This window comes from Melanerpes formicivorus, unplaced genomic scaffold (assembly GCF_026170545.1).
Source record: "Melanerpes formicivorus ecotype bairdi unplaced genomic scaffold, bMelFor1.0.p_v2 SCAF_205, whole genome shotgun sequence".
Taxonomy (NCBI): Eukaryota; Metazoa; Chordata; class Aves; order Piciformes; family Picidae; genus Melanerpes; species Melanerpes formicivorus.
The window spans coordinates 194,853-213,195 of NW_027142557.1; the positions used below are offsets into that span (position 1 = coordinate 194,853).

Consider the following 18,343-nt stretch of genomic DNA (forward strand, 5'->3'; position numbering starts at 1 on the left):
ATGGCCTCCCTTCCCTCCAGCGTGTCTGCTGCACCACACAGCTTGGTGTCATCAGCAAACCTGCTGAGGGTGCACTCAATGCCACTGTCCATGGCACCCACAAAGATGTTGAATAAGACAGGTCCCAGGACTGATCCCTGAGGGACTCCGCTTGTCACTGGCCTCCACTGGGACATGGAGCCATTGACAGCCACTCTTTGGGTGCGGCCATCAAGCCAGTTCCTTATCCATCTAGTGGTCACCCATCCAACCCATGTGTCACCAGCCTGGAGACCAGGATGTGGTGCGGGACAGTGTCAAAGGCTTTGCTCAGGTCCAGGTAAATGACATCAGTTGCTCTCCCCTCATCTATTAATTTTGTCACCTGCTCATAGAAGGCCACCAGGTTGGTCAGGCAGGATTTGCCCTTGGCAAAGCCATGCTGACTGCTCCCAATCACCTCTTCACTATTCTTTTGAGTGAGTAGTGACTCCAGGAGGATCTGCTCCATGATCTTTAAATATCCCTTCCGGCCTAAAGCATTCTATAATTCTGTGATTCCCATCTCCGTTTGGCCCTCAGTCACCTGCAGAGACAGCCTTTATAGGTCCTGTTGAACACACTGTAAGAAGTGGCTATATCACACTCAGCAGCTTCTCAGCAGCGGGTGCTGCGGTAACAGATTTTGAACCCACTCTCGGGTACGTCAGTGTTTCCCCGCCCGGCGAGAACCCCCCGCCCAGGGGCCGCCTCCCGCTCCGCCCGCCGGACTGTGCGGCTGTTGTCCGGCCCTGGAAGTGGGCGGGCAGGGCGGTAGCGGCGTGGTGGTGGTGGTGGGAGCGCAGTGGGAGTGGGGACGGGGACGGGAGTGGGAGCCGGGTGACCTTGCCGGCGCTGTTAGCGGGGAAGCTGACGGCGGAGATGGTGGAAGACGGCGGCGAGGAAGAGGCGGAAGGGGAGAGCGAGAGCGGGGAGATGCCGGCGGCCGCCGCCGTGCCCCCTCTACAGCGCTGCAACGGCTTCCTCCCCGGCAAGGAGGCGGAGGACGGCGAGCGGCCGGCCACGGAGGGCGGCGGGGAGCGGGCGGCGGCGGAGGCCGAGGCCATGCTAGCGGCGGGCGGCAGGCGGCTGGAGACGCGGCTGTCGCGGCGGCGGCTGGCGGTGCTGGCCGTCTTCAGCTGCTACTCGCTGGTGAACGCTTTCCAGTGGATCCAGTACAGCATCCTTAGCAACGTCTTCGCCAGCTTCTACAACGTCTCCTTCACGCAGATAGACTGGCTCTCCATAGTCTACATGGTGGCCTACGTGCCGCTGATCCTCCCCGCCACCTGGCTGCTGGACGCCCGCGGCCTGCGCCTCACCGCCCTGCTGGGCGCCGGTCTCAACGGCCTGGGCGCCTGGCTCAAGTGTGCCAGCCTGGCCCCCGACCGGTACGGGCTCACCCTGGCCGCTCAGACCGTCTGCGCCGTCGCCCAAGTCTTCATCCTGGGGCTGCCCTCGCGCATAGCCTCTGTTTGGTTTGGCCCCACCGAGGTCTCCACTGCCTGCGCTGTGGCCGTGCTGGGCAACCAGGTAGGGATGGAGTGGGGCAAGGGAGGCTTCCGTGGAGTTTCACGTGGTATCGATTTAGAAGTTAAGTTGTATAAGTGGGGAAAAGTATTCTTTGAGAGATGGTTACAGGGCAGCATTGGAGGGTGGACAAATGGCAGTGCAGAGGCAGGCCCGGTGGTGATGTTGTGCTCTGCTGTCCCTGGCCAGCCTTGCCACACCTGTGGCAGTGTGTAGCGGCTCAGATGCTGCTGTTAGCAGCCTAGATTACATCAGTCAGAGCCTTTTGCAGAAGTCATCCTGCACTGCTTACTTTTCCTCTTGTAATCACCGTCTTACTGCTTGCATCATTCGTCTGACTGAATCCCACCCTCGCCTAGATCTAGGTCAGTCAAGTATGTGAACTTCCATGGGGAGCTCCAATGCCAAGATGTTCATGCTTTTTAAATTATGTGCTCGGATCACTGGATGCCAGTAATCAGTGTCCTGGTGACTCGAAGTTTTCTGTAGCACTGTGATCGTTCACATTGCCGTGACAAGTTGGGAGCTGAGTCAGATTTCCTCAAGCTCCCTCGTCCTGGCTGGCTTTTCATAAAGCTAGAGCGGGTGTATCTAAAAGCATGGGTGAGGATATGACACTGTTGTTTTCCCCCCCTCTCCCATAGCCTTGTTCTCACCCCTGCCACTGTGCCTGCTTTTTTGTGGCAACAGAAAGATCCCAGCGAGCAGCAGTGACACAGGCTAAGGTCGTAGGCACAGGTTGAATAAGGTAACAGGTGATTTGTTGCTCCTCATGTGAGTCTAATGGTTTTATGCTTGTGCACTTTGGATTATTACAGCAGTAATATTAGAGTACCCTATTTGCAGTTAGGATTGCTCATTAGCTCACAACTGTTTACAGTTCCCCCAATGCTTTTGCAAGATCATTTTCTTTGGTGTTAAAGTCTTCCAATGGACAAGTTAGTTGACTGTCTCTTTTGGACTGAAGGCTTTGAAGTTGTTGGTTTTAGCAGACCAGGAAGAATACTGCATCTGCATTCCAGAAGCAGGTTAAGGGTTTCCTTGGCAGCTAAATTTCAACTCTTCCTGACATGCACAAGTCATCCCAGCAGCAAGGAGTTAGGAGTTGTGTGATAGAGTGCTAGGGATCCTACTTGGAATCTGCAACTCATGCTTCCCTCAAATGCTGAGATGTGGGTGTGGAAGTGGTGCAGGAGGGCAGGGATTGTGTGGAAACACAGGAAGGATGGATGAGGAAAACAGGAGCAGAGGTGTGAACAAAATAAGGGTTGGTTTCTCCTGGAGCATATCCCCCATCAGAAGCTAGGACTGATCAGAGTGTGCAGATGGCCCTCTGGCAGGGAGACACCTGTAAAAAGCACTGACAAGATGTGTGTTGTCCGTGGCCTGCCCGGCTTGCTCAGAGCTGTGTGCTTAAGATCCCAATCCTGCTTGTGACCCATGAAGATTATTGATAAGAGTGTCAAAGAATGGAATTGCTCTGCTCTCAGTTTTTGCTTTCTGAAAGCAACCACTCAAAAGCTAGACTGAAGGAATATGAAATGACCAATTAGGCACTTGGAAGGTAGAAGTGATGCATACATGTTCTTCTGCATACACATTATGATACAGTCCCACTGTACTTCTTTAACTGCACAAGGTGAACTATGTAACAGAATTGGGTTGTTATGGCCAACTGGGCTGTTGGTCATCTGGTTTCTTATCAGCTACCTTGCATAACTTTATAGCTACAACAAACAGGGCTGGGACCACAGGCAGGGAAGAGACAGAGCAGTTGCCAAAAATCATATCACAGTTGTTATCCCATAAGATGCCAGTCATTTGCAATTGAAATGTAAATCACTGGGCGTGCAGGGTCAATGGCTTCATGAGCATTGTCTCCAGTTCTGGGCCCCACAGTTTAGGAAAGATGTTGAGTTGCTGGAAGGTGTCCAGAGAAGGACAACAAAGCTGGGGAGGGGTCTGGAGCACAGCCCTGTGAGGAGAGGCTGAGGAAGCTGGGGTTGCTTAGCCTGGAGAAGAGGAGGCTCAGGGGTGACCTTACTGCCATCTACAACTCCCTGAAGGGAGGTTGTAGACAGGTGGGGTTGGTCTCTTCTCCCAGGCAAGCAGCACCAGAACAAGAGGACACAGTCTCAAGCTGTGCCAGGGGAGGTTTAGGCTGGATGTTAGGAAGAAATTCTTCATAGAGGGAGTGATTGGCCATTGGAATGTGCTGCCCAGGGAGGTGGTGGAGTCAGCATCACTGGAGGTGTTTAGGAGGAGACTTGATGGGGTGCTTGGTGCCATGGTTTAGTTGATTAGATGGTGTTGGATGACGAGTTGGACACAATGATCTCAAAGGTCTCTTCCAACCTGGTTTATTCTATTCTATTCTAAGGGCAGATTTAGATTAGATATCAGGAAGTTCTTCACTATGAGGTTGGTGGAACACTGGAACAGGTTACCCAGGGAGGTGGCTGAGGCCTCTTCCCTGGAGATATTCAGGGTAAGACTTGATGAGGCCCTGGGCAGCCTGGTATAGTTTGGAATGTCTCTGCTGACTGCAGGGAGGTTGGGCTAACTGACCAACATCTGCCCCTAACTTGGTGTCATCTGCAAACTTGCTGATGACTGACTCGACCCCCTCATCCAGATCATCAATGAAGATGTTGAAGAGGACAGGACCCAGCACTGATCCCTGGGGGACACCACTGGTGACTGGCCACCAGCTGGATGTGGCACCGTTCACTACCACTCTCTGGGCCCGGCCCTCCAGCCAGTTCCTAACCCAGCACAGAGTGTAGTGGTCCAATCCACGGGCTGACAGCTTGGCCAGCAGTTTGCTATGGGGGACGGTGTCAAAGGCCTTGCTGAAGTCCAGGCAGACCACATCCACAGGCCTCCCCACATCCACCAGGCAGTCACCTGATCATAGAAAGAGATCAGGTTGGAGAGGCAGGACCTGCCCTTCCTAAATCCATGCTGGCTGGACCTGAGCCCTTGGCCATACTTCAGTACATTGGCACACCTTTAATTGGAACACTTTCTGAGTGTTGGCCTGGCTACTCTTAGAGTCATTGGTGCTGGCTTTTATTTATTTATCTTTACCTGAAATAGACACAGGGTTTGTTTTTTCCTAGCTAAAAAAACCCAAAAGTTGTTCTTAGCAGAGATAAATTGCAGCATAGTCCAAGACTTTGTATACCCAGAATTTCAGCCCTTGAATTTTGCCCCTTTTTAAGAGAAAATCAGTTGCTGCATTGGAATTGGCCTCAGATACAAACCCACTGCTACCTGATGTTGTGATTTTTCTTTATCTCCTTAGCAATAATTGCAGATACAGGTTTGGGCTTTGTGTTTCTTGATAAGGATGCTTCTTTTTTTGTCTTTTTTCCCCCTCCCTCTTCTCTGCTGTATCAGTTCTGCAATAAAACCTGCATGTCAGTCTGTGTTATTGTAGTGGTAGGATTGTGACATCAAGTGAAGCATTTTAATTGAGGAGAAAGAGAAGAGTATTTCTGCAACAGTAGGTGGAGCCTTCTGTCATCCCTTTCATTCTGTCATCCCTAGGCTTTCATTTGCAGCATAGTAGTATCATAGTATCAGTCAGGGTTGGAAGGGACCACAAGGATCATCTAGTTCCAACCCCCCTGCCATGGGCAGGGACACCCCACACTACATCAGCCTGGCCAGAGCCTCATCCAGCCTGGGCTTAAACACCTCCAGGGACAGGGCCCCAACCACCTCCCTGGACAACCCATTCCAGGGCTTCACCACTCTCATGGGGAAGAACTTCCTCCTCACCTCCAGCCTAAATCTCCCCACTTCCAGCTTCATTCCATTCCCCCTAGTCCTATCACTACCTGAGATCCTGAGAAGTCCCTCCCCAGCCTTCTCAGGATAGCATGGCCAATACAAATCCATGTGTGTGCACAGCATGTTCCTGTGAAAGATTCTTCTGCCTGCCCCCCAAAAATTCCTTAATGCTTAGTTGTTAAGTGTGCTGTGCAGTAGGCTTTAGTTTTATGGTTTAATTTAGAAATGAAAAGGTTAAAACCTGAGTTATGAAAGGCCTGATTGTGAAATGTCTGTGAGAGCAAATGACTCAGAAGTATGATACTAAAGAAACACTTTGCCATCGTGGTTGTATTAATGTTTATTATAAGATACATCCTGAACCCCCCCGGTAAGGCTTTTCCCTTTTCCCTCTGAACATAAAAGAAAGAAATGATTATTTTTAGCTTTCTTTTCTTGCTTTACAGCTTGGCACTGCAATTGGCTTTTTATTGCCACCTGTTTTGGTTCCAAATACACCTGATGACATTGCTCTGATGGCACACAACATCAGCATCATGTTCTACGGAACAGCAATAGTGTCCACGCTTCTGTTCTTCTTGACAGGAGTTGGTAAGTGTTCTCTTCTTGTAGTTTAAATGGTGAACATGTCACACTTAGAATCATAGAATCAATAAGATTGGAAAAGACCTCAGAGATCATGAAGTCCAACCTATCACCCAACACCTCATGACTACTAAACCATGGCACCAAGTGCCATGTCCAATCCCTGCTTGAACACCTCCAGGGATGGTGACTCCACCACCTCCCTGGGCAGCACATTCCAATGGCCAATCTCTCTTTCTATGAAGAACTGCATCCTAACATCCAGCCTAAACCTCCTCTGGCACAGCTTGAGACTGTGTCCTCTTGTTCAGGTGCTGGTTGCCTGGGAGAAGAGACCAACCCCCTCCTGGCTACAGCCTCCCTTCAGATAGTTGTGGACAGCAATAAGGTCTTCCCTGAGCCTCCTCTTCTCCAGGCTAAACAACCCCAGCTCCCTCAGCCTCTCCTCACAGGGCTGTGCTCAAGGCCTCTTCCCAGCCTCGTTGCCCTTCTCTGGACACATTCAATTGTCTCAAGGTCCTTCTTAAATGGAGGGGCCCAGAACTGGGCACAGGACTCAAGGTGTGGTCTAACCAATGCAGAGTACAGGGGCACAATGACTTCCCTGCTCCTGCTGGCCACACTATTCCTGGTGCATACTTGTAACATCTCACTTAAAGTATCTGACTGCTTGAAGTAACTGAGGTTGCATTTTCTCTAGCTCACTTGTGTTCACTTACATGTTGCACCAGGGTAAGTGACAAGCAGTTTGTGACCTCATTCAGAATATTTTGGTCCCTTGGGTTTTTTGCTACCAGAGCATTATGGTGTGATGTGAATTCTTAGCATCCTATGGAATGATAGTCTGGCTTGAGTTGGAGGGAACCTCAAAGATCATCTAATTCCAACCCCTCTGCCATGGGCAGGGACACCTCCCCCTAGACCAGGTTGCTCAAAGCTTCATCCAGCCTGGTCTTGAACACTTCCAGGGATGAGGCACCCATACCTTCTTTGGGCAACCTGTTTCAGTGTCTCGCCGCTCTCATATTAAAGAACTTCTTTCTACTACCTAATCTAAGTCTGCCCTGCTCTAGGTTAAAGCCATTGCCTCTGTCCCTGTTACCACAGATCCTTAAAAACAGTCCCACTCTAGTTTTCCTGTAGGCACCCTTCAGGTACTGGAAGGCTGCTATAAGGTCTGCCTGAAGCCTTCTCTTCTCCAGGCTGAACAGACCCAACTCCCTCAGCCTGTCCTGGTGGGAAAGGTGCTCCAGTCCTCTGATCATCTTCATGGTTCTCCTCTGGATGCTCTGCAACAGATCCATGTTCTGAGCTGACCTCAATACTCCAGGTGGAGTCTCACAAGAGCAGATTAGAGAGGTAGAATTAGCTCCCTTGACCTGCTGGCCACTCATCTTTTGATGCAGCCCATGATGTGGTTGCCTTTTTGATCTGCCAGCAGACATTGCCAGCTCTTGTCAAATGCCTCATCAAACAGCACCCTCAAGTCCTTCTCTGCAGGACTGCTTTCAATCCTCTTGTCTGTATTTATGCTTAAGGTTGCCCTGATGCAGGTGCAGAACCTTGCACTTTGCCTTCATGAAGCTGGCATAGGCCCACCTCTGAAGCCTGTCAGGGTCCCTCTGGTTGGCATCCCTTCCTTCCAGTGGCTCTGCTGCACCACACAGCTTGGTGTTGTCAGCAAACTTGCTGAGGGTGCACTCAAAGCCACTGTCCATGTTGCCAACAGAGATGTTAAACAGCACTGGTCCTAGTACTGATCCCTGAGGGACTCCACTCATCACAGGTCACCACTTGGATGTTGAGCCATTGACCACAGCTCTTTGAGAGAGGCCTTCTAGCCAGTTCCTTATCCACTGAGTAGTCCATGCCTTCTCTCTGTTAGTCTGCCTGTTCAGATACAAAGGTTTAGACACATTTCAAATGAAGTCTTTGATCATATGTTGTTGGAGGTCAGATGTGACCAAATAGTTAGCACATTTTGTTATGTGTCTGTGACTTGATTTATTACATGGAAGTGTTTAAAATCCACAAGTTCATGGTAAAGACAAATGAAAATGGTTCTTTCTTCTCCCCCAGTGTTTGAAGAAAAGCCCAAATACCCTCCTAGTCACTCTCAAGCAGTCCTGCAGACTATGCCTCCTGAGAATTACTCCTACAAGCAGTCAATTATTAATTTGTTCAGAAATATTCCATTTGTGCTCTTGCTGATCAGTTATGGTAAGTGGTGCTGTCTGGCTGTCATCTGGCAGAACAGTTCAAATGTGTGCAAAAAGCACACTGACCTTTGGTTGTGGTGGTTTTGGTTTTATGGGGGAGGGATTGTCAGACTTGTACTTAGCAGCCAGTGCTGGAAGGTTTGGCTGGATTCAGAATGCCAGCAGGAGGGCTGGCAAAGAGATTTTATGTGGCAGATCATAGAATCATAGAATCAGTAAGGTTGGAAGAGACCTCAGAGATCATCAAGTCCAACCTGTCACCCAACACCTCATGACTAACTAAACCATGGCACCAAGTGCCACATCCAATCCCCTCTTGAACACCTCCAGGGATGGTGACTCCACCACCTCCCTGGGCAGCACATTCCAATGACCAATGACTCTCTCAGTGAAGAACTTTCTCCTCACCTCGAGTCTAAACCTCCCCTGGTGCAGCTTGAGACTGTGTCCCCTTGTTCTGGTGCTGGTTGTCTGGGAGAAGAGACCAACCCCTTCCTGGCTACAACCTCCCTTCAGGTAGTTGTAGAGAGCAATAAGGTCTCCCCTGAGCCTCCTCTTCTCCAGGCTAAACAACCCCAACTCCCTCAGCCTCTCCTCACAGGGCTGTGCTCCAGACCTCTCCCCAGCCTTGTTGCCCTTCTCTGGACACACTCAAGTGTCTCAATATCCTTTAATTGAAGGGCCCAGAACTGGACAGATACAAGTTTTTGCCTTTGATGTGAGTCTTATATATCATCAGATGAAATGTTTAGGGGGGAGCTGATCTGTGTGGCTATGCCTGGAACGACTGAAGCTTTTCTTTTGGCACTGCAGGTATTATGACTGGGGCATTTTATTCTGTCTCAACATTATTAAACCAGATGATAGTAACTCATTATGAGGTAAGTTTTTGGGATCTCTTTTCTCTTTTAACTTAGCACTTGGCAGGGATGATGTTGATTATTATGTAGGTATTACATGTGCTCAGGCATTTTGTTTCCTTTATATGCCCCCCCCTACAATTTCTTGCACCCTACAGCTCTGGGAGTCATAGGAATGTTATGACTTGTGACTGCCAAGAGGTCTGAACTTGACTCTGAGTGGAAGCAAGTTATTAATGAGCACCATATAAATATCTGTTGAAAGGGAGAAGAAGTGAACGCTGGGAGAATTGGCTTGACACTGGTGGTGGCAGGAATGGTGGGTTCCATTATTTGTGGTTTGTGGCTGGATTACACTAAAACATACAAGTAAGTGTGGGTAGGCATGTCTGGGGTTAGGGGTAGGAGAGTGGCTGCAATGGCAGTAGAAAAGTACTGCAACCTGAGGGCTGAAGTGAGCTGATGAGAAAATGCAGTTCATCCCTGATCGTTTAGTGGCCTTGATGGAGGCTAGTTACTAGCTATGACAAAAGCTTGAGAGAAACTGGTTCTTGGCCAAAAGAAATGAGAGGAGAATGCAATCATGTGAAGGAGTTCTCCATCTACTGGCTTTTCAGGAGCCCAGTGGCTCAGTGGGCTCCTTGTAGGAAAGCATAAAGGCTCAAGACCTGCTCTCTGTTGCTGATTTGTAACATGTACAGCTGATGGATTCTCTCTTTTTGTTTCCTCAACATACTACTCCTGATCCTATTAGTAAGCATAACATCTGGTTTAATTGGAGGCATGGCCATGGAGTAGAGCTCTTCTAGGGTAGGAGCTTTTGGGTCCATCAGCCATGGTGTGGTGCCCCCCCAGGAGTGAGCAGTGCCCTGGAGCGCTGCTTCTGGTGGAGTAGTTCTCCCCTGTGACTTGACTCTTGGTACTCTGTGTGCAGGAGCTCTAGAAACTTCAGGAGTGTTAATGCTGTAGACTGGCTTTGTTTCTGCATGTGTTTTGGCTTCTAAATAAGTGATATGTGCTTTAATATTCCAGATTTAAAATACATAGACCATTGTAATGAGATTTTGTTTGACTTGCCTCACAGGCTGACTTTTGCTGCCAATAGAGTTTGATTTGGCTGCTCATGTGTTGTATAATAGGCCAGGCTGTGGAATGGCCAAGAGGTACAACATTGAGGAGACCTAAAGTAGTCTTAAGGTAATAGTATGTGCTGTGCTTGTGCACTCTTGGAGTAAGCCTTTTTCTAGCTTTGAGTAAACAGCCATATAACCAAGGCAGTAAAGAGTGCAGGAAGGTACAAGTTCTCACTGCATGATATGTATGAGTCAGAATTACATGAAGCACATGTTGGAGCTGTAGAATGTCAGTTGCTAGAGAGTAAGCACTGTTACTGTTACTCTTCCATGCTTCAGCCTTGTGCTGTGACCTTATGTTAACAACATCACTTTTACTAATTGCTCTTTTTGTTTGGTTGGCTTTGCAGGCAAACTACTCTGATTGTTTACATTCTCTCTTTCATTGGCTTGGTGGTATTTACTTTCACCTTGGACCTTGGATACCTTATAGTAGTATTTGTGACTGGAGGAGTACTTGGGTGAGCAATTAAAGAGGACTGGAAGACTTACTGAGGTTCTGCTCAGAAACAATATTTGACTGTTTTAGCTAAACCATGCTACTGTATGTTGTATTATCATGCTCTTGACCTATGCCTGTAGCTCACAGGTAGGGTTTACTAGGGTTTCACCTTCTGTTACATCAGAATTCATCTAAAGTAACTCACCAGTGAATTCCTTTTGACATTTTAATGGACCTAGCCAAAGTCTGTGTGTGGTCAGTTTGGTTGCAGCTAGACATGCTGCCAGCAGTAAAGTTGGATCTTTCTGTTGGCCAGCAGATAAGTCACTAGATTCTAACTGAGCATACCTAGGGAGACTGGCTTCTGTGTATTTGGATTTAATATGTGGAATGGAATGGAATGGAATGGAATGGAATGGAATGGAATGGAATGGAATGGAATGGAATGGAATGGAATGGAATAGAATGGAATGGAATAGAATAGAATAGAATAGAATAGAATAGAATAGAATAGACCAGACCAGACCAGACCAGACCAGACCAGACCAGACCAGACCAGACCAGACCAGGTTGGAAGAGACCTTCAAGATATGTTTTGATAGCCCAAGCAACATACCCTCAGAAAAGCATGAGCACTTCTCATATATATGTAATCTAAAAAGCCCAAAAGGTGCTGAAGAAATGATGCTGTATCCAGACACAGTAGTCAAGGTAGAGCCAGAAACATCTTGAGAGTTTCAATTAAAAAAGCAACCAACCAACCTCAATTACATTAAGCCCCTGCTCTTCCTCTCACCTGAAGGTCCCCACAGCTTCCCTCACAGCCACTTCACAGTATCATAGTATCACAGTATAACTAAGGTTGGAAGAGACCTCAAGGATCATCAAGTCCAACCTGTAACCACAGACCTCATGACTAAACCATGGCACCAAGTGCCACATCCAATCCCCTCTTGAACACCTCCAGGGATGGTGACTCCACCACCTCCCTGGGCAGCACATTCCAATGGCGAATGACTCTCTCCATGAAGAACTTTCTCTTCACCTCCAGCCTAAACTTCCCCTGGCACAGCTTGAGACTGTGTCCTCTTGTTCTGGTGCTGCTTGCCTAGGAGAAGAGACCAACCCCTTCCTGGCTACAAACTCCTTTCAGGTAGTTGTAGAGAACAGTAAGGTCTCCCCTGAGCCTTCTCTTCTCCAGGCTAAACAACCCCAGCTCCCTCAGCCTCTCCTCACAGGGCTGTGCTCAAGGCCTCTCCCCAGCCTTGTTGCCCTTCTCTGGACACCTTCAAGTGTTTCGATGTCCTTCTTAAACTGAGGGGCCCAGAACTGGACACAGGACTCAAGGTGTGGCCTAACCAATGCAGAGTACAGGGCACAATGACCTCCCTGCTCCTGCTGGCCACACTATTCCTAATGCAGGCCAGGATGCCATTGGCCTTCCTGGCCACCTGGGCACACTGCTGGCTCATGTTTAGGCAGCTGTCAATCAGCACCCCCAGGTCCCTCTCTGTTTGGGAGCTCTCAGCCACTCTGACCCCAGCCTGTAGCTCTGCATGGGGTTGCTGTGGCCAAAGTGCTGCACCTGGCACTTGGACTTGTTGAATGCCATCCCGTTGGACTCTGCCCATCTGTCCAGTCGGTCGAGGTCCCTCTGCAGAGCCTTTCTACCCTCTAACTGACCAACATCTGCTCCTAACTTGGTGTCATCTGCAAACTTGCTGATGACTGACTCAACCCCCTCATCCAGATACTCAACCCCCTCATCCAGATACTCAACCCCCTCATCCAGATCAACCCCCTCATCCACTTCTAGCAGATATTCCCATGTCCAGCCTCATGCCCTGCTGATGGTCTCTTTTTTTCTCCAACATGGATCTTTGGGCTGGTCAACTGGTTGTGTATGTCTTTCATTTGAAAATAATTATGGAGTGGCTCGTGGGCTGGCCAGAGAAGGTTGTTGTGGGAAACATGGCAAATACATTTAAATTTCTTTGTCCCAAAAAGAGAGATGTATGGCTAACATTGCTGGATGAGGTCAGGGGAATGAAGCCAGCAAAGCAAGTGCTGAGTCTTGAAAACAGACAGTTCAGAATACCACCTAATTCATAATGCCATGTGTTTGCATTTCATTTTCTTAGCTGTAGTGATAGATGAAGGCCCTTTTACTTTTGTCTCCATCAGGTTCTTCATGACTGGCTATCTCCCACTTGGGTTTGAATTTGCTGTGGAAATTACATACCCAGAATCTGAAGGCACTTCCTCAGGACTCCTTAATGCATCAGCACAGGTTATACCATCTTATTGCTACAAGGGAACAGATAGAATAGAGTAGAATTAACCAGGTTGGAAGAGACCTTCGAGATAGAGTCCAACCTATCGCCCAACACCACCTATTCAACTAAACCATGGCACCAAGCACCCCATCAAGTCTCTTCCTAAACACCTCCAGTGATGGTGACTCCACCACCTCCCTGGGCAGCACATTCCAATGGCCAATCTCTCTTTCTATGAAGAATTTCTTCCTAACATCCAGCCTAAACTTTCCCTGGCACAGCTTGAGACTGTGTCCTCTTGTCCTGGTGCTGGTTGCCTGGAAGAAGAGACCAACCCCCACCTGTCTACAACCTCCCTTCAGGGAGTTGTAGAGAGCAATGAGGTCTCCCCTGAGCCTCCTCTTCTCCAGGCTAAGCAACCCCAGCCCCCTCAGCCTCTCCTCACAGGGCTGTGCTCCAGACCCCTCCCCAGCTTTGTTGCCCTTCTCTGGACACCTTCCAGCAACTCAACCTCCTTCTTAAACTGAGTGGCCCAGAACTGGACACAGTACTCGAGGTGTGGCCTAACCAGTGCTGAGTACAGGGGCAGAATGACCTCCCTGCTCCTGCTGGACACACTATTCCTGATACAGGCCAGGATGCCATTGGCCTTCTTGGCCACCTGGGGAAGATGTTCAGGAAGAAGGCCACTCTCCTTGAATCTTAGAAGGCTTTCTCAGACTTGGCTGCCTAAGTCTCAGTTCTGTTGCTGTAGTCTTATATTTTTTTTTCATTTGAAGCCTTGCAAGGTAAAGTGATGATTCTTTTCTGAGTGACCCTGATGAGTGCCTTGTTTGTTTATAGATATTTGGAATTGTCTTTACACTTGTTCAAGGAAAACTCACAACAGACTACAGTCCTCGTGCAGGAAACCTCTTTCTCTGTGCTTGGATTTTTGTGGGCATCATCTTAACAGGTAATTCATTGGAAACATAAGTAATGCTTTCTCTTTCATGTAACAATGTGGAGGTTTCTTTGAGAGAATTAATTTCCAGGCAGTTTGTAGGCACCTAGGATTTAAATATGTGGCTTTCTGTCTGGGCTGACAGGAGCTGCAAGTGCAAGGCCTGGGTTAGTTTGTTTTGATTTTTTCACTTCAAATACTTGCTGTGTGTGGCCTTTGTTTTAAGGATGCTGTCATTAATATACAGACAGCCATCTCTCACACACTTCTTGAGGCATTGTGGTGGGTTGAAGTTTCCCCCAGCATTAACTTTAGCCAGGCTAACTCAGTTAGAAGCAAATGAAGCTGTATTTACAAGCAAAACCTACACTCTACAATGGACTGCAATGAATGTGTACAAAATATACAGGAGTTACAATATCAGCCAGATGTTTACAATTAGCAAATAACAAAGAAACCCCCCCCAGAAGACCAGGGAAGCCACTCCACTGCCCCCCCAAAAACTCTTCCCCTACCTGTGTGCCAGGGGGAAAGAGATTGAGAGAAGGCAGTGTTAGTCTTACCTCAAAGGCCAGCCAGAAGCACCCTTATCTCCTGGGTGAAGCAAAACAGCCAAGGTCAGAAGAGAAAAGAAAAGGAATAGGAATGGAAGTGAAATATGAAGACTTGTTGTGATACATAGAATCAATAAGGTTGGAAAAGACCTCAAAGATGATTAAGTCCAACCTGTCACCCAACACCTCATGACTACTAAACCATGGCTTCAAGTGCCATGTCCATTCCCCTCTTGAACACCTCCAGGGATGGGGACTCCACCACCTCCCTGAGCAGCACATTCCAATGGCGAACGACTCGCTCAGTGAAGAACTTTCTCCTCACCTCAAGCCTAAACTTCCCCTGGTGCCATTTGAGACTGTGTCCTCTTGTTCTGGTGCTGGTTGCCTGGGGGAAGAGACCAACCCCCATCTGGCTACAACCTCTCTTCAGGTAGTTGTAGAGAGCAATAAGGTCTCCCCTGAGCCTTCTCTTCTCCAGGCTAAACAACCCCAGCTCCCTCAGCCTCTCCTCACAGGGCTGTGCTCCAGACCCCTCCCCAGCTTTGTTTCCACATGGTTTAAAAGCTTTTATTGTAATTTCCATTGTGTGCTTTGAGGAGCAAGTCCAAACTATCAGTGATGAGGGAAAAATAAGTGAGGGTACTTTGAGTATATAGTATCATAGTATCAGTCAGGGTTGGAAGGGACCACAAGAATCATCTAGTTCCAACCCCCCTGGCATGGGCAGGGACACCCCACATGGACTCAAGGTGTGGCCTAAGCAGTGCTGAGCACAGGGCACAATGACTTCCCTGCCCCTGCTGGCCACACTATTCCTGATGCAGGCCAGGATGCCATTGGCCTTCTTGGACCCCTGGGCACACTGCTGGCTCACGTTCAGTGTGCTGAAAGCAGCTTCCATGTGCTTGCAGAGTACAAATATTCCCCTTGAAATGGATGTTGTTGCAGGGTTATGAACCAGTTTTGTCTTTGTTTATTGTTTCAGCCTTAATAAAATCCGATTTGCGAAGACACAATGTGAATTCAGGGATCATGAATTTGGATGTTAAAGCTGTAAGTGGTGGTGACTCTTCTAGCATGATTGGATTAGAATCATAGAATTAATAAGGTTGGAAAAGACCTCAGAGATCATTGAGTCCAACCTATCACCCAATACCCCATGACTAACCAAACCATGGCACCAAGTGCCACGTCCGATCCCCTCTTGAACACCTCCAGGGATGGGGACTCCACCACCTCCCTGGGCAGCACATTCCAATGACAAATGACTCTCTCAGTGAAGAACTTTCTCCTCACCTCGAGTCTAAACCTCTCCTGGTGCAGCTTGAGACTGTGTCCCCTTGTTCTGGTGCTGCTTGCCTGGGAGAAGAGACCAACCCCCACCTGGCTACAATCTCCTTTCAAGTAGTTGTTGAGAGCAGTAATGTCTCCCCTGAGCCTCCTCTTCTCCAGGCTATGCAACCCCAGCTCCCTCAGCCTCTCCTCATAGGGCTGTGCTAGAGACCTCTCCCCAGCCTCGTTGCCCTTCTCTGGAACTTAAGAATACTGAGGTATAATTACTTAATACTGAGGTACAATTACTTAATTACTAATGATTACTTAAGAGTAGTGAGGTAGGGACTAGCTTCCAGTGAATGACAAATTAATTCCTGCCATTTTCCCCCCTCTCCAGGTGCCAGTTGACAGTCCTGCAGAACCTGAGAGTACTACGTTAAAAATGCAGTCGGCTTTATAAAGCTGGACGAAGATGACTTAGAAACGCACAAGTGTGGCTGGATGCTGAACCCTGTTAATTAGTGTAATCACTGGATTTGTGTGGGTGGGCAGTAAAATGTGTTTGCTTGATCCTGATGATAGCTGTGGGGTGGAGACTGCGAAGATGGCCAGTTCACTTTGCCTAAGATGCAAACCATCCACCTTGGTGTGGAGTATTTGTTCCAATGGTTTTCAAGTTTTACATTTCATGAGTGAAGAGCTGCGTGAGGACTCTCTGTGCTACAGACACCTGTACCTCTGGATGCATACTTGAAACAAGTCTGGAAGCTCCCAAGTGCAGTCAGCATAACAAAAGTCTCTTTTGTGTGTAGTCTTTGCTAGTGCATTTGAATAGTCAGAGAGCCAGTAGCAGCTGAAGGGTATTCACAAGTTCCCTTTATTTAAAGTAGTGTTTCTGTATTTTTAGCCAACATTTCCTTCTGGGAAACTGTCTATAGCACAATACTGAAAGCAAGAGATGACTGCAGATGTGTGTTTCACACAGGCATCTGACGTTTCTTTTGCCTTGAAACTTCTTGATAGGTATCAGAAGGCAGATACAGAGTTAACCAAGTTGGAAAAGACCTGTTGAGATCATCAGGTCCAACCTATCACCCAACACCATCTATTCAACTAAACCATGGCACCAAGTGCCTCATCCAGGCTCTTTTTAAACACCTCCAGGGATGGTGACACCACCACCTCCCTGGGCAGCACATTCCAATGGCCAACGATTCTGAGAAGAATTTCTTTCTCACATCCAGCCTAAATCTCCCCTGACTGTGTCTTCTCGTTCTGTTGGTGGTTGTCTGGGAGAAGAGACCAACCCCCACCTGGCTACAACCTCTCTTCAGGTAGCTGTAGATGGCAATAAGGTCTCCTCTGAGTCTCCTCCTCTCCAGGCTAAACAACCCCAGCTCCTTCAGCCACTCCTCATAGGCCTTGTGCTCCAACCCCCTCCCCAGCTTTGTTGCCCTTCTCTAAACACGTTCGAGCAAGTCAGAACTGGACACAGTGCTCAAGGTATGGCCTCACCAGGGCTGAGTACAGGGGTAGAATAACTTCCCTGATAAGAGAAAACACGGTCTTACAGGTTCATTGTAACACTTCTGGGGAGATTTAGGGATTCCCAATGGATCAATTGAAGAAAAAACAATGTAAAGGAAACACAGTCACAAGGTGGAGAAAGGTCTTTGGTATCTCTACTGTGAAGTATTCACAGGCAAATGGAACACTCCCACGCAGGTTGCCTCCACACAATATTTTGAGTGCTTTCTCAGTTCAAGTGAGAGGACTCTGTGTTTACAAAGAGCTGGTGCCTTTACTTTGTAAAGAAGTTCCTTGCCTCATCTTGAGTTTAATCAGTGCTGCTGAATAAATTCCATTTTGTGTGTTAAACCTCCTCTGAAGATTTCTGGAGCATCAGAAAATGTGTTCTATGGGTTTGGGGTTGGTTTTTTTACACTTATTTCTCTGTGTTATGAATTGTATCATTTGTCTTGTGAAATTTTTGTGCTTGTATAACCTTAAATTGTGCAGTTTGGTAAAAGCTGTAAGGATGACTGAAAGAAAAATGATGTTGCAGTTTGATGCTGTATTTGCTGTGTATATCATGCCTCGTCTCTACAAAAGGAACAGACTTCATTAATGTTCACCTTGTTCACTAATGACTCCTTTTATACCCTAGCTGGGCAGGGAGGGGGGAGTGGAACATACTCAGTTTCCCAGGGGGAAAATGCCCTGCAGGGAGGGCAAAGCACTGGCAGGCCCTCCCCCCTGTTTTCAGAATGGGTGTTAACCCACCACACATTTAAACTTAAGCAGTCTTTAATCTGAGCCTTCAGGCTCAATACCATCAATGATGCCTTCTCTTGAGTTCCCACAGATACCCAGAAGGTGGAATCCTTCTTGAAATTTTCCCTGGATGTAGGGAACTTTTAAATTTCAGGGTAGTCTTTTAGTATGCTAAGTATTGTTAAATGCTTTTTTTGTTTTCTCTTAGATTTAGCCCCTAAGCTTGATGATGCTGAATTTACAATCTGTGGTAAATGGTTCAGGCAGTGGAAAGGCTGAATGGCAATATACATCCCAGAATAAGCTAAGCATGCCTGGAACACTCAAAATGGGTCTGTGTCTGCCAGGTTGAGTGCTAGAGAGAAAACTGAGAGGTCAGCTCTAGAGAAGAGTCCTCAAGGCAGCTGAATATGGGAAAAGTAATTCACAGATG

General features: G+C 48.0%; 1 protein-coding gene across 1 annotated transcript; it reads left to right on the forward strand.

Moving 5' to 3' along the window:
* Positions 1-842: 842 nt before the first annotated feature.
* FLVCR1 (FLVCR choline and heme transporter 1) lies at positions 843-17,713 on the forward strand. The gene is made up of 10 exons (XM_068169593.1): positions 843-1,551; positions 5,793-5,937; positions 8,011-8,151; positions 8,964-9,031; positions 9,276-9,379; positions 10,494-10,604; positions 12,770-12,875; positions 13,705-13,816; positions 15,347-15,414; positions 16,034-17,713. The coding sequence occupies exons 1-10, from the start codon at positions 901-903 to the stop codon at positions 16,094-16,096; spliced, it is 1,569 nt and encodes a 522-aa protein (XP_068025694.1). The 5' UTR covers positions 843-900; the 3' UTR covers positions 16,097-17,713.
* Positions 17,714-18,343: the final 630 nt, after the last annotated feature.